The 25,321-nt window shown below is 36.4% G+C and overlaps 2 protein-coding genes across 4 annotated transcripts in view; one reads left to right on the forward strand and one right to left on the reverse strand.

Moving 5' to 3' along the window:
• The window catches only part of CFAP43 (cilia and flagella associated protein 43), an 82,009-nt gene extending 64,969 nt beyond the window's left edge, over positions 1-17,040 (forward strand). The window contains exons 26-38 of the mRNA XM_006920883.3: positions 78-158; positions 776-901; positions 3,685-3,804; positions 6,534-6,641; positions 8,088-8,174; positions 8,990-9,078; positions 10,838-11,051; positions 12,196-12,308; positions 13,280-13,439; positions 13,998-14,162; positions 15,822-15,902; positions 16,535-16,688; positions 16,874-17,040. Coding sequence (XP_006920945.1) covers positions 78-158; positions 776-901; positions 3,685-3,804; positions 6,534-6,641; positions 8,088-8,174; positions 8,990-9,078; positions 10,838-11,051; positions 12,196-12,308; positions 13,280-13,439; positions 13,998-14,162; positions 15,822-15,902; positions 16,535-16,688; positions 16,874-17,040 — 1,665 coding nt within the window. The remainder of the gene's footprint in view (positions 1-77; positions 159-775; positions 902-3,684; positions 3,805-6,533; positions 6,642-8,087; positions 8,175-8,989; positions 9,079-10,837; positions 11,052-12,195; positions 12,309-13,279; positions 13,440-13,997; positions 14,163-15,821; positions 15,903-16,534; positions 16,689-16,873) is intronic.
• A 3,719-nt stretch (positions 17,041-20,759) lies between these two features.
• SFR1 (SWI5 dependent homologous recombination repair protein 1) lies at positions 20,760-24,429 on the reverse strand. Of its 3 annotated transcripts, none has more exons than XM_006920884.3 (4): positions 24,302-24,429; positions 23,411-23,532; positions 22,400-22,810; positions 20,760-21,376 (listed from the first exon to the last, which is right to left on the reverse strand). In XM_006920884.3, the coding sequence occupies exons 2-4, from the start codon at positions 23,504-23,506 to the stop codon at positions 21,188-21,190; spliced, it is 696 nt and encodes a 231-aa protein (XP_006920946.1). In that variant the 5' UTR covers positions 23,507-23,532; positions 24,302-24,429; the 3' UTR covers positions 20,760-21,187. The 3 variants fall into 3 exon arrangements, with proteins under 3 accessions (XP_006920946.1, XP_024894962.1, XP_015451809.1); XM_025039194.1 differs by having other exon boundaries at positions 24,306-24,379; XM_015596323.2 differs by having other exon boundaries at positions 24,236-24,360.
• Positions 24,430-25,321: the final 892 nt, after the last annotated feature.

The following is a 25,321-nucleotide window of genomic DNA, read 5'->3' on the forward strand; positions in this document are numbered from 1 at the left end:
TGGGAGGCTGCCCCTCGTGCCACCAGAGTGTCAGATCTCCGTCTCAGCTTCCCTCCCTGCCCCTGGCTCCTTCCCAGAGCACTGATGCCAGACACCGAGCCCTGATGGACATGATGGGAGGAGTTCTGGAAGTCAAGAAGGAAGACATTTTGAGAATGGTGAGATTTCTGGACATCCTTGTGGAAGGTGGAATGGGGTGGTGGATGTTACTTAAATTTGACCATTTTTGCTATATGAACCTGAGTTTTAAAAATTCTACAGCAATAAATAGACAACCTCTCAATACCTTATATACATATCACATCAGGCAAATAAGAAATCTGAATCTGCCTTCTAATCTGACAAAAAAGCAAACAAACAGGCAAAACCAAACAACCACATTGGTTTTTGTCTCTACAGAAAGCAGGGATAACACTGCACCTGTAATTCTCCAGATACACCAAGAAACATTCTCTTTGATACCTGACATATATGGTATCCTTGGAGCTTCAGGCATAGTTCTAGGTATCAACATATCAACACGCACTTTCAAACCTGTCCCATAAGAGTCTGGGTACATTCCAAACTGCTCACCCTCACTTAAGTCATAGAAAAACATTTGTAACATTTTTTCATAACTTTTGGTCAAAGTGTCAGTTCATTGTCTTGCCAATGTGAAGAACTGTACCCTGTTAAAGGGCTCTTTTTTTTTTTAAACTATGATGATAACTGAGCTTTTGTTGTACAGTTACATTTATGTTTGAGATATAATATATGCTTTTCTTTACATCTTCAGGTGATTTCTCAACCTGCTTTCATGGCAAAACCTGATGCTCTATGGTCTGAAGAGGAAAAAAAGCAATTCAAAGATTATGAGAAAAAAGTCAAGGAGTTAAATGAAGAAAAAGATAAGTATAGAAAGGTCAGAAGAGCAAGCAAAGAATTAATATACTCTACCATATCCAGAGTTTTGTTTCAGTATATTTTCAAATTAATTGTTCTTGATTTTCTCAGTGTCTTTAGTAGCTTAAGGATAGTATTTCAGCTTAAAAATACTCAAGATAATTTGGGAAAGTAGGTGGATATAAATTTAAAGAATTAGAACAATTTAAAACAAAAAGAACATTTTTCAATGTTTTTTTTTTAAGTTCTTATTGATTTCAACATTTCCCACATGTTGCAATTCATTTTATCTTCCATTCATTCTTCAAATGTTTGATGAATACCTGTTATAGTATGTTCAAGGCACTGCTCTATATTGTCTACACCTACTGGAGTTCAGAACAAATCTTGCTTGATTTGTTCTCAGATTTAAGGAAAGAACATGAGAGAATGATACAATCAGTGCAGCACGTACTTTCCAGTTCTAATTTGACATTTTGCTATTCTACTTTTATCTTCTTCCATCACAAAGAAACATTCCCACATCAAAATTGCTCACAATTATAATGGAGGTATAAAAGTTTTTGGTATACAACCAAATACATAATATTTCTTCTTCTGTGAAGAAAGTAAAATTACACCATCATCTGAGGCAGGACATTTTGCCAGCTTAATTGTGGCTGTATCTCATGAACAACTCCTGGGAACCTATTGTTAACCTGTCCCTATTTTTATTCACTGCGGTCCCCTGATAGGGCCCTTGCATTTTATCCTTACATAGTACTTACCTGAAAGCCAAACTGAATAGATCTGAATGCAGTAAAGATTTCAAGGAGTTCGAGAATACAGATAAGGTGGTAGCATTTACTCCATGGTCTTGCCTTATAAGACAGTGCACTGCCTACACCCCTACTTCTCTGCACCTTGGTCATACTCACCTGATAAAACCCAGCAGCCTTGATTAAACCCAGTACTAGGCCTTCTCTGCACCCACACCCACAGTGGATAAAGAAAAATATGGTGCTTTCATTCCATTTCCCCACTAGCTTAGTCCACATTATCTGGGGGACCTTGTTAAAAATTCAGATTCAGATTCAGATTCAGATATTCTGAGAAAATGGAAGCATCCCAAGCTTTCTAACAAGCAACCAGATAGTGCAGCTGCTTCTGGTGAGCTGACTACACTTTAAGAAGCAAGGTCCTAGAGCAGCGGTCCCCAACCTTTTTGGCACCAGGAACCAGTGCTCCTATGAGAATCTAACGCCTGCTGATCTGAGGTGGAGCTAAGGTGGTGAAGCTAGTGCTGGAGAGCGGCTGCAAATACAGATGAAGCTTAGCTCACCTGCCGCTCACCTTCTGCTGTGTGGCCCAGTTATTAATAGGCCACTGACCAGGACCAGTCTATGGCCCAGGGGTTGGGGACCCCTGTCCTAGAGGACCACTTCACATGTTTTCGATCCTTGAACTTCCAACACCTGACCCTCTCAACTCTCTCTCATTTTATTTTCTGTTTCACTGGGCAAAGAGAAGCAACTAGAAGAGATTTTCCTTACTCTTCTACTACAACGTCCCACCAACCTGCGCTAAATCCATAGACTCTCCCTGCCTGTTTCTTACGGATGACATGGCCTTGCATCTACCCAAGGCCGGTCCTCCACTTGTGCACTAGATCCATCTCATCTTATACATTCAAAATTGTTCCTCCAGCAGTTTGCTCCTATTTCTGACATCACTGGTGCTTCCCTCTGTATTGGATTTTTCCCACCAGCATAGACACATTGTTATAATCTTATACATTGTATACGTCTCTCATCTTGTACAAAAAGAAAAGAAAAAGACTCCCTTGAAGGAGATTCTGGAGTTTGTCCTACTGTTCTTGTGACTTCGATGTTAGTCTGAATTTATTTCAAAAGAAAAACAGAAAAAAAACTCCCATGATCCCACTTTCTTCTCAGTCCACTACTCAATATCTTCTCAAAAAAACTTCAAAAACAATTTATGTTCACTGTCTCCAATTTCTCTCTTCCCAATTTAAAAATAATAATAATAATAAAGGAACAGAGAGGAGGGGAGGGGCATAAATATTGAACAAATGATAAAGCAAATTGGGCATAATATTAACAACTGATTAAATTGGTTAAAAGTATATGAGAATTCTTTGTACTGTTCCTGCAACTTTTCTGTAAATTTGAACTTGTGTCAAAACTTAAAAGTTAACAAAAAAATTATTGTTCTCCTTAAAAGATATAAATTTATAGCTTTTCACTTACCTACTGTGTGCTTAGCTCTAAGTCCTGGTGGAATTTTTTAAAAAGAAGGTGGGACTTCCTCCCTGATGTAGAACCGTTTGGAGGGACAAAACATATAGAAAATGAGAAAGAGTACATATATATTCACTTCTTAGTTTCTTAAGATAAAAAAAAAAAAATCCATGAAGATGCATTCATAGCTTTTTAAAATATCAAGTTTTTTTTCCAGGCCAGATAGTGGACCTGGAAATTTCTGTCCTATATAGAGTCAGAATTTTTTAGAAAGATTTACTGTAATTTGTTTTACTAAGCCTACTGCTGCCTGCATCATTAGCCATGACCAGTGATTTTTAACATTTTTTTCCAGTGTAATCTTTTTTAAGCAAAAATCTCAGACTTACAATATAGTAAACAAATCAGGGTGGGAACATCTCCAGTCCTTAGGGGGCAGAGATCTCAGAACACCTCAAAGGACTTGCTGGCCACCTGCCCCACCTCGTGGCAAATGTAAACACCACTTTCTAGGGGCATTTGATGCTCCTAAACATTAACTTTGCTATTGTCTTCCTTTCAGTCATTAGAAGCAGAATTGAAGAAACTTCAAAACTCAATCCAAGAGAGCACACAGAATTTTGACGAACATTTGAAAAGGCTTTTTAAAAGGAGAGTGAAGGCAGAGATGGTTGTGAACCAGGTAAATAAAAGTTTTACTTACATGACTTTTTCTTTTGAGGAGCCTCCAGGGCCTCTCAGTGTTATGGGGTTAAAGACCAACACCCTTCCTGGCACCAGGGTCCTGCAGGCTGTGGCCCTGGCTCCCGCTCCCGCCTCATCTGTGCCGCCCTCTCACTCACTTGCCGCACTCCTTCCTCTGCTGCCTTGAACACACCAGTGTCGTCCTTCCTCCCAACTCTGCCAGTAATACTCTCCGCCAACTTCTCTGCACCCTAGCCTGTATCTATCTATCTGTCTGTCAGGTACCAGCTTAAAAGCTAGTTCCTAAGACTAGGGTAGATTTGCTTTTTATATACTATGTTCTTTTACTTTCTATTACTTATTGCAACTGGATTTTACTTTTCGTGAGGTTATTTTTAATACCCTCAAGACTATAAGCTCCATGAGGGTAGGGACTAAGTCTGTCTTGTTTATCCCTGAATCTCCAGCTATTTGAAAAGGGCTAGGCTCATACTGTACGTTAAATGAATAAATAGTCCACATGCCCAAAAGATCAGATGAAAAAAATCAGCAGTAAGAATAGAAATGAAGTGTGACTAGAAGCAAGAAGACCAAGGGAGTGAAGCCTTTAAATTTTGAGAGAAAATTATTCCTAACATTAGATTCTATACCTGGGCAAACCATTAACTGAGTATAAGAGAAGAATAATAACATTTTGAGAAATGCAAGGTCTCGAAAATTTATATACACCCATTCTCAGGGAGCTATTCGAAGATATGTCTCACCTAAGCAAGGGGCCAACGAAAAAAGATGAGAGTAGTTAAGGGAACCTCCAGGAGGACGTCTGTAACCTCAGGGTCCCAAGAAGAGGTACACCCAAAGGGTTACATTTAAGAGAATTGAACGCAGGAACTCTTTACCGAGGAATGGCCAGGGTTAAGGGAAACAGCAGAGAGTGGCGAAACACATGGAGACTAGAAACAACGGGAAGCCAACGAGGCAACAGGACCCGGCAGACCTGCAGCCAGGGGAGAGGGGCCACTTCTCCCATAGAACACAATGACTGGCCCAGCAGGAAGAGAATATATGCAGGTGAGAGGAGATTGGGAATGAATGCCCCAGCATGAGTCATAAAACGGCCAAAAGATAGAAACAATCCAAATGTCCAACAACTATGAATAGATAAGTAAAATATGCTTTATCCATATAATAGAATATTATTTGGCAATAAAAGTAGTAACAGATGCTACAACAGGGATGAACCTTGAAAACATGCTAAGCTAAAGAAGCCTGACACCCAAGGCCACATATCGAATGATTCCATTTATATAAAATGTCCAAAATAGGCAAATTCATAGAGACAGAAAGTTAATGAGTGATTGCCTTGGGGCAGAGGCAGGGAGCCCCTGGGAGGTGTGGGAAGAAATATGAAATGACTGCTAAAGGATTTATTTTTCAGAGCGATGAAATATTCTGAAATTGATTGTGGCGATGGTTGTACAACTCTGTGTATATACTAAAACCATTGATTTATACAACTTAAATAAGTGAATTATATGCATTGTGAGCTACATCTTAACAAAGCTGTTATTTTTAAGAGATATGCTTAGAACACCTTTCAAATAAGATAATGAAGAAGCTATTGAAGACTACTAGATGATGTCAAAAGGACTCAGGAGCCAATTTTAAAAGCTCCCCTATATGGGACAAGTTAAGATTCAACAATGATAATAATTACAATTAACTAAAACCCATCAATTTTTTTAACTTATGAATTTGTGATATTTTAAAAAGAAAAAATGCCAATTGTTCACTTTGAGAGGATAACAACCAATGCATTATCTAAAAACTGATAAAGAGAAAGCATCAAGTATTTTTTCTGCCTTCTTATATAAACTATACCACTAGGTAACCAAAAAGCAAATAAGAAGCACCTCTTACAAAAAGAATTTCAATTAATAAATGAAAAAGAAATAGAGAAATAGAATATTACCACTTTGCAACTCTCAAAAGGCAGACAACCCAATATTTTATGTGTCCCGATCAAAGAACAATATCACCTACGGTCTTGCCAAAGGGACCAAACCTGGGTCTGATCAAATCTCTGATCCAGGTGCCAATTTTCACGAAATACATAGGATGAAGGACCCTAATAAACTCATCATAAGTCTGCAGTTCATAAAACCCAGATTAGGTGAAACTGTAAATAACTACAAATAAATGTAAGGAAAAGAAAGGAATGGAAGGGAATCTGTGGAGTATAAGAGACTTAAGAATGTGATCATTTTTTTAATGGAGAAGTTATACTATAGTGCCTAGAAATATATATTTAGGTAATAAAACTATAAAGAAACACAAGAAAGTGATTACTATAAATCAGAACAATGGTTATTATTGGGACTGAGATTACAATGAGGACACATGGAAAGGGACTTCCAGCAGTGGCAAAGTTGTTTCTTGAACTGGGTGGTGACGAAAACGGTGTTTGCCTTTGTAATAACTCGTTAAACTATACATTTGTTTTATGTATTTTTCTGTATCTGTTTTATACTGAAAAGATGAAAAAGGTAAAATAACTGAGCAGTTATTGTAACAGTTTATATCCCTGTTTTCTTAAAAAAAGAATTTATTACTTGTATGTCATAAACTTGCTTGATGAGTGCCAAGTCTGTGACTCTCAATAGAAAATCCTTTCTTTGGTAGGATTATTGATCATTTATTCCCCCCTCCTTTTAAATATTTCTACAGGAAGAATTGAAAATAAATAACCTTGTTTTTTCTTTACTGTTGGATGAAGAAATAAACTCCAGAGAAGCATTCCTAAACAACTACGTTGCAAGGAAGCAGGATGAGAAGGTAAATATAGTATCCGATATCTAAGTACAAGAATTTTTGGATAGACATGCTCCTTGTTAAGAGCTCAGATGCCTTGACCCTTCCTTCCTTCCACTTTCCAACTCACCTGTGTGTGTTCCGTAGCTCCCTGTCTGGAACTTTGCTCCCAGAGTTCAGTAAAAGCATCCATCTCAATCTTTTAATAAAGTTATGTGATTATGCATTTGGAATCATTTAGTCAAAAGAATCATATACCTTTCATATGACATATGGTTTATAAAATGAGGCCATATAGCTTCATGGTTGAAAGGACTTGCTTTTAATCTCTGCCTGGCTGTGGGACCTTGGACGAGACATACAGCCTTTTAAGATATTTGCAGACTCTTCAGTAGGGAATATTGTTCTCTCTGGATCTTTCGTAACCCTAAGTTTTACTAATCATGTATGCATTGGGTTAGTTTATAGAATAAAAAGTTATCATATTCTTAAAAACTATCTAATAAATAAGACCATGAACAAATATGCTTCATTAAAGAGACAATGAAAGATAAATACTTGTCACAGTAATTTTCAAAATATTTCTATTTTTATTGGTAACATTAATAAGAGACACTTACGAATGAATGATTTAAAGTATCATATATGATATGCGTACTTACTTTTCGCTAAGAGTATTAAACAGCTTCCACAAAGCACTTTCTAAATATAACCCTACTCATAACAGCCCTTCAGTGTATTAGAGTTCCTTCACAGATGCAGAGATTGTCTCAAAGAGGCTGGTAACATGTCTAGGTCACCCACTAGTGTGTAATATAGCAGGAAATGGAGCTGTGGAAATAAAGACCATCCAAATGAGAATAGGTGGACTATTTATTCAGAGCTTGGTATTGTAAGAGACTCAGCCACCATATTTGTGTTTGGCAGACACTTGAAGGCAGCCAGAGGGAAGGGAAAGCTTTAAAATAAAAGAGAGAGCTTCAGGTACACACTGATGGGAAGCTGGGGGCAAGTTAATTAGAAACCAGGCAACCTATGTGATTGGTTTAGGGAGTATATTTGGCTTTCTCTGGTTTGTCTTAAGTTGGAAATTGTGGCAAAAATTAGGAAAGCCGAAAGTTGTCTAAATCCTGTTTATATATTCAGTCTCTCAGAATCCAGGTCCAAGCGACTCCGACGCCTGTGTGATTTCATCATCCATACTGCCTTGCCAAGAATGTAGCATGCCCCATAGTCACTTATACACTCAGATACAGGGCTGGCTATACTCAGAAAGAGGTCATTGGATGTTTGTTCTTTCAAAGTCTCCAATTGGCTTACTTTCTTCTATAAATGTTATCTGCAAAGGATAGTTCACTGAAACATTTATTTTGTACTAGGACATTCTTTGTTCTTTTTTAGTATCCCAGTATTTTTTTTTTTATCCTGAAAAGCTCCAGTCCCAACTGGCTATTCCTAATATCGTTATAGAACCAGACTTCAGAGGCCATCCGGAAATCTAGAGAAGACCTCGATGTGTACAAGGAACATTATGACAACTTACTGGCAGAAGACAAAGTGAGAGCCATTGTCTTACCCACTCGCCAGTACAATAGAGTTGCTGCTGCCCGGATTTGGGGAATATAATTTAATTTCCTCATAGAGTTTTCCCCTATTGTAATTCTCAGTTATGGGTGAATGTCATTTTATGCCATTGTTTATTTCTGAAAATCACTTAGTAAAATAAATTTTTGTAAACTTTTTAAGCTTTCTCTTGCACAAATGTGGGAGAGATCATCTAGACTTTTGGGCTTTTCAAACTTCAGATTGCAGGCCCCATTAATTGATCACGATATCAATTTAATAGACTGTGACCAAAAGTTTTATAATAGAATAGAAAATAATAGAATAGAAAAGCATAAAGAAGAAAGGAAAGGAATGGAAAGGAAAGAAAAGGAAAAGAATAGAATGGAATGGAATGGAATGGAATGGAATGAGAAAGGAAAGAAAAGGAAAAGAATGGAATGGAATGGAATGGAATGGAATGGAATGGAATGGAATGGAATGGAATGGAGTAGAATAAGAATAGATTCGAGTATCTTATGTGTTTTACAGGTAAATATTATTTTGTGAAACTTAAGTTCTGAATGTTTTCTAAGAACTTTTATATGAAATAATATTTTTCATTCACTGATGTGCTTCCTATTCAAAATAAGTCTTTGAGAAATCTTTGCACAGTGAGTAGTCACCCTGCAACAAGTCTACTTTATAAACCAAGTTTTCATGAATTTTAAAAATCAAAGTGATACAACCCTGTATTTTAAAGGATATTGTCAAGAAATAAGATGTTTCTGAAAAGACTGCAATCTTTGCAATGATCTCTTTGCCCTCAGGTTCTGGATCGCAGCTTTAAAAAGGAATTTTCTGAAATTCCCAGTCATCAGGTGGATATGCTCTACAAACTTTTTAAACGCCGACCAAGGTCTGTTTCTCCTTTGCTATCATGTTTCTGATAAAAAGTTTGTAAATGAACAGGAGTGTTATTAGATATCAGCTTTCTCCCCTAAATTAGAAAGCAATATTCAGTCTAACATCTTGTATGTGGAAATTTTCAGTGTCTTGATCATAACTCAGTTTTCTTAAAAATAATTATTCTTATATCTTAAGGTAGGTAATAAAGAATAATGATTTCTTTCTATTACTTAAAAATAGGCAGGTAAGCATAGTGCAATTGTAGGTTCTTTTTTATATAAGAAAGTATTTCCTCTTAAGACAGATGGTATACAGATTTATAAACAGTTTTCCTTAAGATGTGCTCCAGCAAGTCTAGGTCCCTTGTGGTTTGAATTGGAATTACATGTAAAAGGCTTCCAGGACAAAGTAAGTTTGTGGAAACACTGTGTTAAAAATGTTAAGTGGTTTTCTTTACTGAAGAACTTCTCAGAACTTGTTTTTGGCCTTTGGATCTCCAAAAACAAGAAGCAGAGTAAGCAGTGTTCTTCAGACTTATGTAACTACAGTCCCTCTTCCACAGAGCATCTCATGTGTTTGTGTTTAAGACAAAGTTCAAAAAATGCCAGTATAAATGATTGAAAATAACCATTCCAAAAGTTCTAAAATACCTGATTTCTATACTGAGAGTAGCATTAGAATTATATTCAAAAAAAAAGTTTTTTCAAATTCAGATTTCTAAAATTTTCAATCAAACATAATCTAGAAATCATGGAGTTAGTCACAAAGGTATAGGCTCATTTGTGTCTGAGATATAAACTCATTCTCACCTTTGACAGGTTACATACAACCTGAAGAATTCAACTTAGAACATGCTTCATATCTTGATTTTCCTATTTTTAAAGTAATGAATTATTATAAGCCTTGGGAAGAAAGAAGCAAGACCTCCCATATATTGGGTGATAGCAATGGAAAAAGCATAGCTATACTGTCAAACAAAATTCGCTTTAAATTCTGACTTCATCATCAGACCTGTGCCCTTGGGCCAGTAGGTTCTCTCAGAGCCTCGCTTTCCTCATCTAGAGAAAGAGGTTAGCAATAGCAACTTCACGATGTGTGATAAAGCATTTGATAGTGAATGCCTGGTACAAATCTTTGTACCCCTCTTCCCTTCCCAGTCACATCCCAGGGAAACAAAATTAATCTATTAAGGTAGGTGAAAAGAGGCGCTTCTCTAGTTGTGTATGTATTTGAACACAGTCCATCCAGGCTGCTCACCTGCAGAAAGGATTCCAGCAGAAGATGTGTGGGACAGAACAAAGGAACATCTACCCTCCTCTTGGGCATCTACTTGCCAAGCTTAAAATACATAGAAGGGTGTATTTTTTTCTTTTCTCATATTTTCTTATTTCTGGTTATGGCATTTCCTTTTCTGCTTAAAGACCCTTTAACATTTCTTGGAAATCTAGTCTAACAGTGATGAACTCTTTTAGCTTTTACTTGTCCTTCAGGAAGGGAGATATTTTCTAGTGTAAGTAAATTTGCCAATACTGACAATAGTTAGGGACATCTATAGTCCAGCCAGGGTCACATCTGTGGATAATGGAGAGTATGGAAGAAGCTCGAAGTGGGTGCTTTTCTCTTTGGAATAATTCACCCACCTGTCCTCAAGTGCCAAAGTAAAGTGTCACGCAATGCCATAAGTATGCTAAAGGTCATATTACTTAACATAGATTTTTTCCTATGTGTGAGAATATGAAAGGTCGATGGGCTTTTATTGATAATACCAGGATTCACAAACAGAAAATGCAGTCAGATACGACCAGTATTGTGCCTTTTGGAGAGCGACCAGGATCTGGGAAATTGAATAAAGAGGCCTATGCCCAGTTAATGAAAGCCATGGATGACTTGGACAATATTAATAACATGCCAGAAGGCTTGGACTCCTTGGTCTGGGAACATTTCTGCATGACCAGACGAGTGAAAGTGGAAAACGAACAGAAGGTATGTAATAACATTTCATTTCATTTAGTGTACTAATATATAAAATATATAATTTATGGTGGCAATACTTCCAGAAAAGCCAATTATTAGGTTTTCCTGCTAGGTTAGTAGGTAGTAATATTAATGATAATATTGATTAAATAAAATATTAATCTTAGTGCTATTGAGGGCTAAATATAGGCCTGTGCTTATATAGACCCACACTGTTCAAAATGGTGGTCACTAGCTACATGTAGTTATTGTTTAGTTGAAATAAATATGGCTAGTCCTAATTGAGATATGCTTTAAGTGGAAAATAAACAGATTTAGAAGACCTAGTTTAAAAAAATAATGCAAAATGTCTTGATATTTTTATATTCATTACAGGTTAAAATGATTATGTTTTGGATATATTGTATTCAATAAAATATGATTAGTAAAATTAGTTTTACCTGTTTAATTTTATTTTTTATAATGTAGCTACTACAAAAGTTAAAATTACATATGTGGCTTGTATTATAGCTCACATTGTATTTCTCCACGATGGCGCTGTTGGCGACTACTTGCCTTCTCCCCTCTGCTCTCATTTTCAGTAGTCCTCATCTCTTTTTGTATAGATTAGAATTATATTTCACCAGAACCAACTTTATAGTTTTGCTAGAATATTGTTTTTGGTTTTTTTTTAATGTAGCAAAGGGTAAGAAGCTAAGGGTGTATTTAATTGGGAGGAGGATCCTTCCTCTTGGTACTTCTTGACCACCCCCTGCCTCTGTTCCCCAAAATCCCTAAATTCAGTGCCACATGCATCAGGCTGGCATATTTTTGCTAAAGTATCTGTGATTTTATAATCGTAGCTAAGATTATAAAAACAAGTTTTTAAATAAGATATAAGAAAAATTATAGTTGCTTGTATATTTGATTTTTAGCAAGAAGCAAATTAGATACTTTTCAAATTATTCATGGAATGTGTACCATGTAAGTTTTATGTATCTTATATTATATAATGGCAGGGATTTAAATTTTTATTAATCTCTTAGGAAGATGGGACCATTGAGGTTTTGTAACAAAGTTAAAAGATGTATGTTTTCTAAAGGTTTTAAAAATTGGTTTGCTTTTATTTCTAAAGCTCTATATGTTCTGAAATGCTGTGGTTTGGTCTCTTCAGGTAAAGCAGAAAGCAGCTGGCTTAATGGAAATGGTGGCTTTCCTCCGGAGGAGAGTTGAGGAAGACGAGCAGGTGCAACAGGACATCGAAAAAGCGTTCCATGAACTTGTTCTGTAATTTGAACCTTTCACTCATATATTAGAAGTCTAAGCTAGGGCTAAGTTAGGTATATTATCACGGGGAAAGAATGCCTCCTCCCCAGTTTATGCCTGCAGAAACTTATCTATCTATTTTGTTGGGCTTTATAACTTCTCTTTGAAGAAGTGCATTTTGTTACATGATGCCTTATTTCAGAATGGAACTTACCTACATGTTCCATTACTCTATTATTATGAATAGGCAAGTTTTGCAAAATCCTATGTTTTTTAATCTCCTTCCACATAAAAATACAATTTGTTTCTGCTTCTAAGTATTTTTGGGCTCAAGTCGCATGAACAACTGTGTAAAAAATTAAGCAGATGTCCAAGAAATTTCCACATAGACACCAAACCAGTTAATCTCTTTTTTTAGGGAAGCTTGTTGTATATTGCTGAGTGATTGGGATACTGTTTTAAATCCTTGCTTCATTTTGGGACATATTTACTGCCACATTGATAAATACTTCTCTGATGTTCTCAAATGCAACAATATACATCATTTTCAGGTGTGGGCTATAAGAAGAAATATGAATTACCCAGAAATAGATTTGATAAGTAGCATACAGATTAAATATTGTGAATAGAATATCGTAAGTCGATACATAGTCAGAACTTTAATAGATTTGTTATCGGGTAGCATCTCTATTTTCTTCCACTTATGATCACAATTATATTAATCTTTTTTAATCATAAAATAAAACTTTATGAATGTATTTCTGTCCCTACCATTCTTTGAGCAGCCCGAGTGCAATTCCATATCATAAGAAGCAGTATCATAGTAACCTCTAGAAAGTTCATCATTGGGAAAATATTTTCCACATTAATCTCCAGCACATTTTCCTTCATCTGAAGGAAAATTAAGTTTGGATTTATATTCTCAGATAATAGGTGAAATTTGAAATATAAGTATATTACAACTACTTACTTTGAAGTCTTTTTTAATTTAGATTACAGGAGGAGAAAGTAAAATTCCAGTTGAATTTGACAATCCAAATTCTCCTTAAACAAGGACAAGTAGAACTGGAGAATTTCCAATTACTGTTGGAGTATTCCGATGCAATTCTCATCAACAAGAACATAATTGAAGACTTGAATTCTGTGATTCGGGTAATTATCATTTTCTAAGGAGAAAAAATCAACTTATCACTAGCCGTACCAAATATTTTTCATTATTCTCCTATTTCCATGACAAAGATATTCATTTTCATCTAGCTTACAGAGTTTCTAACAAGATGCCTACTACATTTTTTTATCTTTGTTTCCCTTAATGTAATGTGTCTGCCTTTGGGATTTTTCTCTTTATTTTTGGTTTTCAGCAGTTTATCTATAGCATCAGGAAGTAGGGCAGAGAATAGGGGTACAAATGCATACAGATTGACAGATTGATGATGGCAAAAGGAGTTACTGCCTAACCATTGACATATAAAGTAAATTGGCTATGTCATTCAAATGCATCTTATATTCCTTCTGTTTAGTAACTATCATGCTTTATAGTGATCAGATTTTTGCCAAGTAATTTTTTAAATATTTGCTACATTTTATAAAAGAAGATAAAATTGTCTCTGTGATCCAAGTATTTTCTAATAATAGCATCCAGCTTCAAATGTTCTATTCTCTATACAGAATCATATTATATGAATATCAGAATGTGCCTTTCTTTTTAAGACTCAAGGACAAAAGAAAATTGCTAGCATGATGGAAAGTAAAGATGTCCACAAAGGAATATTTCAGATTGAGTGGGATCATAAGAAAATGGAAATGGAAATGGAAGATCTAAATCAGAAGGCTTGGGATATTCAGATGCTGTTTTTTTCAAGAGAACGTCAAAAAGTAAGTTCTCTCTACCCCACTATATAATTTTAATTTCATTCATTAATGCATTTATTCATTCAACCAATATTTAATAAGAAGCCTTTGTGATATCAAGTATATTCTAAACCAGTAATATTTCATAGTGTGTCTGTGAATTTTGTCTTTTTCTCTCAGTAATTTGCATTTGCTGCCTTCGGTTCTTTATGACTCTTGCAGTTGTATAGCTCTATCTTGCAGTTCACCAAAATTTCCTGATTGTCAAATCCAGTGGTCCCTTTCCCAGTCATCACCACCCCTTGACTCTCCATAGCATTAGACGATCTTAATTATTCATTCCTTCAGCTTTAATTATCTTTGTTTTCTCCTGATTTTCTTCTAACATGTCAGACTACTCTGCTTCTTTTACTGATTTCTCATTTGCTTCTAACTCTTAAATATTCTTTAAGATTCTGCCATTGGCTCTGTTTGTGTTTCTTTCCATAACTTCTCCTTTGATGATCTCTATTTTTCTAACTTCAATGATCACTTCTAATAGACTAATCCAAGCTCTCTGGATTCCAATTTAATTCCAATTCCAATCCAGGCTCTCAGGCCCTGACCTCCCTCAAGCTCTATTTCTATATTTCCCGCCTCCCCATATCAACTTTTCTTAATTGCCTATTTCTGTTCTTTTCAGCCATTCACTCAAGCTTAAAGTTGTAGTCATATTTAAGAACCCTCTTTGCCTCGCCTTCCAAGTCTTGCCTAGTTTATCTATTTATTCCCTCATTCTCTATCTCCACTGCCTTTACCCTGGCTTGGGACTTCCTTTTCAGTGTTTTAGACTATTTTATAATAATCTCCTAACTGGTCTCTTGACCTTGGGTCTTCTCTTATCTAATCTATACTATATACCACTATCAGGTTAATATTCCTATTCATCTCTAATAACATTACTACTCTGCTCAAACATTATAAACTGCCACTTCTTATCCAGCAAATGAATTATGAAATCCTTAGGTGCGTACTCAGTGTCTTTCAACCAAAATTTTCAAATTCATCCCCACTGTTCCTCTTATATATCCATATTCTTAAACCAAACTGATTACTGTTTTCTAGCATTCTATGTCTGTGCCTACTTCTTCTACCTGGAATATCTTTCCTCATTTTTTTTTTACATCTTAAATCTATCTATTTTTCAAGGTCTAGTTTAAATGCCAACTCCTCCATAAAGCCTTTTGATTTCCCCAGTCCAGAGAATCCACATCCCATCTCAAACCACCTTTGAATCTGCATGTCACTTTACATATTTTCTGGCAACTAATCAATTCTACACGTTCTCTTTTTCTTGAGGGTAGGTCATGTTATCTATCTTTGTATTTTCCTCAGTGTCTTTCACTGGCTCACTGTGAATAGAGACTCAAATGAGACAATAAATATTTGGTGAATTGAATAAGTGAATTAATGAATTAATGAGAAAATAAACTCTAGGCGTTTGTAATTATTAGCATATAGGTGAGAATATCAGTGGCTAAACACAAGTAAATATTATGGCACAAAAAGTCAAATCAATCTTAACTTGGATAATTTTTATGAAAACCGTAACTTTCAAAACTAAGATAATCTTTATAAAGTTACCTATTGAAAGAAATAGAGAAAAATATCTTTACATATATGGTGTTTTTTCTTCTCTCAAAGTATCTAACTGAACCAAACTATGAGACTATGATTGCCATTCAGATTGGAATTATGGAGCAAACCATTGCTGTTTTAGATAAGGTAGGTTTCAAAGATATTTATCATTATAATCCCAACAGTTGTGATTCATTTGAACAAAGTAATAGTGTTCCAAATCATGAATTCAAACAGAACCTAAAAAAATCTTGGTCTTTTACTGATATTCAGAATGTAATTAGAGATCCCTGAATGATGTCTTTACAACCAAAACAAGTCTGGTAGACTGAAGCATTTCTTTTAATATAAGAATTAACCCCTTGGGAGATATCTGAGTGTACATAAATTTCCTGTTACAATTTGTGTAATAGAAGGGTTGATAGTCTTGCTTTGTCATTGTAAAGGCTTTGTTTTTTCATAACTGCTTAATAAACGCTCAGTTTTGATTGTGTAGCATATATAAAATGAAAACAAAGTAATCACAGAGCTATGTGTTTATCTTTTATCATTTTTAAGAATATACAAGATTTTTTCTAAAATTTGGTATTAACATATCATTCTATCTTTCAACAAATAATTTAGTACCTACCATGTGCGAGCATTATGTTAAGCACTAAAGACATGGCAATAAGATGATATCTTAATGATGATAATACATTTTAAATTTAAGAACATCCTTATAATATATATTTTTTCAAAATTACTTTCATGGGGTATCATGGAAACGAACATTTCAGACCCACAAAAAAAATGTGGAAAACTGCAAAAAACTACTAAAAAAACTGGGAAGGTTCAGCAATCAAAAAGATATAGCAAATTATACCCTAAGCTGCAATTTACGAGAAGAATTGGTTGCTGTCTCTGAGAGAAAAGATATCTGTAATGCATTGGGTAAGCATTTTTTTCTTTACTCAACTGTAAGTTTCTTTAAAAGTAATCAATATTCCTGAAATCTATAGTTGTTATAAACTACCAGCATTTCTTCCACACGCTTAATTGATTCTGAGTGCTATTTTTATATTTGAAAGTATAAATAATAATCCAACTAATTCCTTTCTCTTTCATTTTTGGGATAGGGTCTACACTGACTTGTGAAAAGATTGCCAAAGAACGATATGAAAACATGATGCAACAACAAAAGTTAATAAATATTTCAAAAAAACAAGCTGAACAGATTTCAATACTGCAGGCTGAAGTTGAAAGATTAAGGATGAAAACATTTCCTGCTCTTGTTCCAATGTAAAAACACAAGGCCAAATCAATCATTTGAAAAATTTCATTTGATTAAAATGTCTTTTTTGTTTCATATCAGGAAATTTAAGTAGAGTCTCTTCTCAGTTGCATATCTTTAATAGAAAGTTATTTGATTTTAGCCTTAATCACTATAAATGTTTGTCCTCCATGAATAAATGTATAAAATATCATGAATTGTTTTCAAGAATGAACAAAATTTTAACTCAGAATGTGTTCAAGATATATTTTGTTTATTTAGTCTTAATTTGATCAAAAAGAAATTATTCTTAGCCATTACTGGCATTTCTGATTTCATAAAATTATCAGAAAAATTATGAGACTATGGATGATTTTTACACTTTTCTATATTTCACAAGTTTTCTTTAATAAGCATTTCTTCTATTCTCAGAAAAAAAATTGACCAGAATGTTTAAGTTTCTCTAGTAATGAGAACAAGCTGAACTGTTTGCTTTTACCAAGTCTTAAATCATTTGTAAGTTACAACATATTTTCTTTTGCATAAATATAATCTTCTACATTTCACATTCATTGTAACAGAACTCAATTTTGTGCCTACCCAACGAGGTTTAGCAAACAGAAAAAAAGTATTTTCTGATTTCCATGGAAAGTTTATTGCTGTATTCATGTGTATGATAATAATTAAATAATGAGATTAACTGGTCAGAAAACTGCTTTGCCCTTCCATAGCCTGTGGCCTGCTGCGTTCCAAAACAATTGGGATCAATGACCACAATCTCTAAGTGATTCAATGTCTCATTGTTCTGCAATTTGTGAATTGTTAAGTTTAATCTGCAACACCATGTCCAGTGTATAGTGGTGTAGGTAAAGCAAGAGAATTATTATAAAACCTATTTAGAAAAAAATCTTTAGATTTCAAATCTTCTATTTAGAAATTACCAGGATAGTAGCACAGCTTATCAATGCCATATAGGAAAGGTAAGAGAAATTATGGGACCAACATTTTTGGTGATCCCCCTCCTTAGAACTAGAATAACTCCTGAAGTAGTCAGTTCATCTGATTCAGCAGGGAAGTGCCCATTGGTAATATTTCCTACATCTAGGGTCCTTCAAAATTATCTCTGACAGAGGGATTGTTGCAGGGTGGGGCGGGGAGGATGTGAAGAGTACAAATACTCTGTACTTAAGATGGGATTGTCAGATGTTCTCTGTCCTGTTGGTGTGAGTCAACCATGGATATACTAGGCTTTTTTTTTTTTCTTTTTTCTGGTGATATAAATTCCATGTCACCTAAATTAGGTGCCTGGAGTCTCCATTTGTTAACAGTCAATGCCATAAATTATACTAGATAATGCTCTGTGGATTCCCAGGTCTTAACCACTAGCATGTTTGATTTCTGTTTCTTAGTGGCCACCTTGGTTGTCTCTGGCAGTTCTCCTTGCTTGAATGCTGCAGCTTTGAGGCATGGATAGAGTGGAGGTTAGCAGGAACCTCTTCCCCCCAGGCTGTATTCTAGTAGCAGCACTTTTCAACAGGAGGAACCTTCTGGTTCGGTGGGGTGGGGGGTGGCTTTCGAAGGGCACATGGGTCATGCACCCCAGCCTAGTCTTGATACTGTCCATGGTACTGATTCCTCATAGCTTCTGCTGAACAGCAGATACATTCATATTTTTATAGCCCTTTAAAATATTATCTATATTATTAAGAAATGTAATTAGGTTAAACATCGGATGGCTTTAAGCATAGGACTTAAGAGCAGGGCTCTGCTGGTGGGTTGCCTGGTATCGAATCCTGGCTCTGCCACTTCAGTTTTAAATAATTACTTTTTTAAATAACTACTTAATCTTCAATTTCCTCAACTTGAAAACTGAGATGTTGGTAATTTAATACTCAAATGAGTTAACATACTTTTTTAAACTGACACAAAGGAAATATTTTTTATGAATGTTATTCACTGTTTTTTAATATAAGCATTCCTTCTTTTTATTGTACTTTGCTTTATTATACTTCACAGATACTGCATTTTTTACAAAATTGAAGGTTTGTGGCCACCCTGCTTTGAGCAAGTCTATTGCTATGATGTTTCCCAACAGCATATGCTCACTTCCTGTCCGTGTCACATTTTGGTACTTCTCACAGTATTGCAAACTTTTTCACTATTATTATTGTGTTATGGTGATCCGCAATCTTTGGTGTTACTGTTGTAATTGTTTTGAAGTGCCCTTATAAAGTCAGTGAACTTAATGGATAAATGTGGGCATTCCGACTGCTCCACCGACTAGCTATTCCTTTCTTGGGCTTCCCTGTTCCCTGAGACACATTTTAATTAGGCCAATTAATTATCCTACAATGGCCTTCAAGTGTTCAAATGAAATTACACATCTCTCATTTTAAATCAAAAGGTAGAAAAGCATAGTGAGGGAGGCATGTTGAAAGCTGAAACAGGCCAAAAACTAGGTCTCTCTCTTGTGCCAAAGTTAACCAAATTATACTGGGAAACCAAAAACTTCATGACTCACTTCACTACAGTGGTCTAGAACTGAAATCCACAATATCTCTGAGGAATGCCTGTAAATGTATCTCATTAAATGGAGTTGAAATTCAACAGAAATTATTTTAAAAGGGGGCGGGCACCTTATGGGCATCCCTAGGCCCCAAACTCTCCCATAATTCTGATCTATATTCCATGACCCACCTCCTGTTGCTGGCGTGCCCACTGTGCTGCTGGAGCTCTCAGCACCCAGCCAATGCCTTTGAAATGCCCGTTACTATGCCCCCATCTGCTCTCCCCAACTCTCCCAGAACCACACTGCCACTGATGCTGTAGTTCCTCCAAGTGACCATGTAAGGGTGACTCCAGGGGATGTGCTAGTAAGCAGTGGGCAGCTGCAGCGAAATGCCAGCACCCATGCTACATTTAGGCCCTCTGGCTGAGCAGCAAGCAGTGATGAAGGATGGCAGGCACAAAACAGCACAGCTCCCCAAGGGTGCCCCATCTAGGAATCCCAGGGCCAGGGGAGGCTCATTTGAGGTCTGGACCATTCTTCTTGGGTTCATAGAAGCCAATGACAATGACAGAATCTAGAAGGCAGGAATTTGGGGTTGGGGGCAGATAGGAGCCACGTAAGAGAGTTTACTAATATGGGCACTAACAATTAGAATGGGTCTCCTGCTATGATGCATATTAACAGTTTGTTAGATCATAGGGAGAGACTGGTCTAAAAGTAAGATGCATTTGGAGGAGGGGGGCCTACTAGTAGGAAAGTACTTAAGTTTTGTTTTTGTTTTTAAACTAAGTAAAGCTGTTTTAGCCCTTAAAAGGACTCAAAAGCAGAAATCCAGAAAGCCCTCAGGAAGGACTAGAAATACAGTTTTTCTGCTCCCAAATTTACATAGAATAGTGTAAAGAGATGAGCTTTTGTTTCCCAAGCACAATTCCAAATTCTCAGAGATTGGGCCAGCTTGGATCATATTTCTGTATATGGCCAGGATGACAAGTAACCTTGTACACAACATGGCAGCCAGAAAAACCCTATGAAGGTGGGTTTCTGCCTGAGGAGTAACTGTGAACTAAGTAGACACTCTAAGTTTAATCTATTTTATAGATAAAGCTAGAAAAGTAAATGAAAGACCTTGTAGGCCCTGATGCCTTGAAATGGGAGAGGAGGAGATGTGGTTGTGTATAAGAGATGGTCATTTCACTAAATGAGATAAGGAATACAAGAAATAAATTTGAAGAGACAGGAAGAATATAATTTTGGACATGTAAGTTTAATTACCTGCTTGACCATCTAGATGGAAATATGTGGTAAATGGATGGAAACAAGGTTCATAAACTTAGGACAGAGGCAAGCATTTTTTGAACAGTTTAGGTTTAGACATTTACCATATTGGACTGTTTTTTTAACATTAAAACTTTTTTTTTTTTTTTACCACGATAAACAAAACAGTGTATTACAAGTGATTTCCAAAACTGCCTAGTTTTTAAAACATGATATTTTTTTAATAGTAAATCTTCATTTTAGAACTTAGTTTATATTTACATAACAGAGTGCCCTAAATCAATGTTCATCAAGATATCTTTTTATAAGCCCTAATGGTTTATATTTTCCCTTTCAAATGTATAAGTATCTTTTCAGTTGTCATTCTCAAAGATATTCTAGAGAAAAACATATTGATTAAACACCTATAAATTCTTCTTCATTTCTGTTATAGAGTAGCAACTTATCATCTAACCCATAGTGGTCTATCAACTGAGTAAGGCTGAGTTTCTTGTTCTCAGACATAGCTGACTGCAATTCACAAAGCAACAGTTGGCTACAGCTTCTCCACTTCTTTATTAACAACTGTAACTGAGACAGATCATTCTGAAACAGGAAAAAAAAAACAAATGTATGTCAGTAACTAGATAGGCATCTTATTTTAACTTAATGAAAGCTGTTAAATCAGTCAATGAGTAGGTTTAAAGGGTAACACACTTGGTCATGAATGGGACTTCTACCCAGGAGAAAAAAATAGGGTGGTTTTAAATAAAATGGATACAATGACACTCAAATCGAGTTCTATGGCTATTTTGTTTGGTCTAAGCAAAAATCAGTCATTAAATCAGACAAAACCATGGAGAGACGCAACGATACAGGTAAAAAGAAATTCACTTTTTCTATTACAGTTGTACTTTAAAAAAATGAGAATATTCAAATTAAAAATATTTTCAACATTCCCTATTTCAAGCTAAAGCAGTTATATTTAGAAAAATCCTAAAAATTCAAGAGAGCAAATAAAATACACTATTCCATCATTTATTCCATATTGCTGGGTAGAAGGGGCAACTACATATACATGAACAATCCAGGTAAGAAAGAGTTATCTTCTTCCAAGTGCCCAAGTTCTATTTAGGTCAACCTAACTGGGTTGAAATCTAAAATCTAATATATTTGATATTTAATTGTCGCTTTCTCAAACTAAATCCTTGAAAACTTTTAATAATTTAGAAGAACACAGATGCTTACTAGAAATATTTTTTATGTATTCTCTAAGCCTATTTTTAGCTTTTTAAAATCATTCACTGTCAGCTGTCATTTCTGTTCTCATTATACTTACATCTAACATTTGATACTTCTAATATTGCTACAGGCTGGAAAAATTTCAACTGCATATTAATTGAGAGCTGAGACTTCTAAAAAGTTGTATCTGGTGTTGAGGCCTCTTCTACTCTAAATCTGACTTATATTTGAGTTAAAAGTTTTTGGAAGCCAGGTTTCTGGATACTTGGCTTATTGCTAATTGTGCTAATTTTCTCTTTATGAAATGACATTCCTAGCATTTATCTAAAAATAAAAAATTTAAAAAAATTTTTAATAAGTATGCAATGATTCTGAAATTATTCTCACCTTTGATCTATACATTTTGACTAGTTTTAGCCTCCGAAGAAGGTCTTCTTTCTCTTGAATCTGCTTCACCAATTTTGCTTTTTCTTCATTTAATCCTTGTTTGGGAAGACTCTCATTCATACAGTCATTACTGAGACCACTGCAAGACTCAGCATCAAGTGATTTAGATTCATTTGTACCGATATTCTTGAAGGTATTTTTCAGACACGTACTTTCTTCAAATTCACTGTCTATGTGTTTAAAATTTTCTTGAAATTCCAAACAGTTTTCTTTTGTTGAAGATGCTGGTTTCTCTGAAAAGGTCTGATCATTTTCGTCACTGTCTATTTTAAGACGTTTTACCACACTGTAATAGGAATTAAATGAAGATCTAGTTTTCCTTAACCGTTCTCTAAGTGTTGCACTCATAGGCTGTAAAAGGCACAAACAATAATATTAACCAAGAAAAACATTCCTGATATAATCTACTGCAAATAAAGGCCTCACATTTCTACAGTACATACCACTAGATGGCTTTCTGTCCCCATGTATCTAAAGTAACTAACCATCACAAACTGTCTTTAATTCCTAGAAGCTCCATTACTTTTATTCTTTTTATTTTAGCAAAGTCAGCACTCTTCTAAAACAGTGTTGAGACACTTATCCCAGTAATCATAAACATTTGTTCAGCAACAAGAACATGCCAGACCTGCTCTGAGTGCTTCAGTTACAAATTAAGGCAAAGGCCTTGATCCTGTCATAAAGACCTTCCTAACAATGCGGACTCAAACTACTTCAATTTGTAATCCAATAACAATCTGAAACTAAATGAAATAAGTGATTCAAGATGATGAAAATTTGGAGAGGGGGAAAGGTCAAATACATTATCTTAGAATACCTAAAATTATTTAATACCTACTTATTATTGCTACACGTTAATTAACTATCTTCGGTAGATTTAAAACCACCACTGCCACAATCAATAATTAGAAATATAGAATCAATCCACTGAAAGGACAAAGATTTTCATACTTGTTTTCTTGAACTACTTGTACGGGGAGATGGTGGGTTGGCACAGGCCCGTGGAGTGCTAGGTAAAATCACTGTGGAGTCTGAAGAGCTTTCCATCTTGAAAATGAAATCTTGGTTGACCTCTAAAAACCAAAAATAATCACAAAATGGAAATCAAATTAACCCACACCTCTATATGTTCCTCAATTTTTACCAAAGAATTTTTTCTTGTAGGTAACATAAGCAAGTACGCCAGCAACTTCCTTTCACTTAGTTGTGTTTCATTCTTGCTTTTTGATGTCGTTTTCCATTTACCCTCCTAAAGTTGTGGTCCACATAGTGACTATGTTTTTCATTTCAGATGAGCTAGCGTCTCATGTAAACAAAACTGTTTTTAACAAAATATCCTCAAAATCTGCCTTATGGAGGTTGGGGAAAAGAACGACTTTGGATAGTCAGGAATTCTATCATTTCGCTACGCCAGCCTCATAATGAAATATAAGATCTTGACTCAGAACATGATCTGACCTGTCATACTACCCTAAATTCTAAAAGCTGTGACTGGAAACAATGACCCTCCGAGGCTCATGGATAAGAAACACAAGAGCAGATAAATTTACGGCTGCCTGCATCATTTTAGTGTAAGCAGCGAATAGATCCTGAAAAGGAGAGCACACTTTAAGTTTGTTTCCTCAAACAAAGGCATCAACTTTACGGGGGGAAAAAAACAGAGGGAGGAGTCTTCCCTTCCCTCCCATCACTGCATAAAACCCACACCAGCCCTTGAGAGACCCCAAGCCTGAGGTGCGGTTGAGAAGTCCCCTAACCGCGGAAAGGGAACCCTACTCGACTGCGCAGCCGACCCCGAAGCAATCCAGCTCTCGGGCAACTGCTCGCCAACCGGTACACTACCTCCCTCCGTTATCCCTGGAGCGCAAAATCCCCGCGCAGCCGCGGCTGTGAGCGCGCCCGCTCCAGGGGCGGGGCCGCAAGGGAGGCGGAAGAGACGTGCGATTGGCCGGTAAAACTCCCAGCGCCCGAGAATGATCGGACTGCGCGCGCGCGCGGCCACGAGACTTCGCGCAAGGGCGAGGGCGGGGCGGGGCCACGCGGGCGGCGACAGAGGCACGTGATTGGCCAGATTGACCGACGCGCGCGACACTGCTCCGCAGGGGCGGGCCTGCCCCGGGTCAGCGGCGAGCCTCGGCCCTGTCCGGGGCGTGCCGGGCTGGACTTCTGAACAACTGACGCATCCTAGCTAGAGCGCCCTTCTCTTCACGGCTTCTCCTCCCTCCTCTTTCCATGCAAAGCCTTCCTTCCGGCTTTCTTGTTTTTGTGTGTTTGTGAAGTACAACTGAGAATGCCCCTCCTATTCTGCTGGCTCGGGTTTGTCTCGTCTGCTTGCTTGCCACAGCAAAGCCCTTTCCTCAGACTTGTCAAGATCAAAAGCAGCTGGGCCAGCAGTGTATTAAATTTACCGCTTGTACACTCTTCCAAAGCAGAGACCACAAAAGAGCAGCGCTGCGTTATGTGGCCTTTGGAGAATCCAACATGTCAGAAATCTCTCCAAGAGTCCCGGCCATGCACTTGAGCTCATTTATAGCCTTTGCTGCAGCAAACTCGGCGGTCCAGTCACAGGTTTTCTACCGTTATCTACCACAAATTTTAGCTTCCTTGGCTTGGTTTTAAATCTCTTAGTCAAGTCTGAGAGAAAATGTAGCCCAATGAAATTTGTGGTGCGATACAGGAAGTAGAAAAACCCCTAAATAAGATTATATTGGTTCAGAATTCAGATGTTTGAAGCAAACATGGCTCTTGCTGAATACTGGGCAGCGACATCCTAAGTCTAAAATATCCTCTTCGTTTCCTGTGTGGAGATGTTCTGTTGCTGTGCAACAACAAAGTTAACTAAATTGAGTGGAGCACTGCGTT

This window comes from Pteropus alecto, unplaced genomic scaffold (assembly GCF_000325575.1).
Source record: "Pteropus alecto unplaced genomic scaffold, ASM32557v1 scaffold177, whole genome shotgun sequence".
Classification (NCBI taxonomy): Eukaryota; Metazoa; Chordata; class Mammalia; order Chiroptera; family Pteropodidae; genus Pteropus; species Pteropus alecto.

What these genes read in the sequence shown, in the direction of transcription:
- SFR1 (XM_006920884.3), bottom strand. Translation starts at nt 23,506, where the DNA reads ATGGAAAGCTCTTCAGACTCCACAGTGATTTTACCTAGCACTCCACGG. An exon ending in CAAGTAGTTCAAGAAAACAA is followed by an intron (nt 22,811 to 23,410) that starts GTATGAAAATCT and finishes TGCCTTTTACAG; the next exon opens with CCTATGAGTGCAACACTTAG. An exon ending in TCAAAATGTATAGATCAAAG is followed by an intron (nt 21,377 to 22,399) that starts GTGAGAATAATT and finishes TTCCTGTTTCAG; the next exon opens with AATGATCTGTCTCAGTTACA.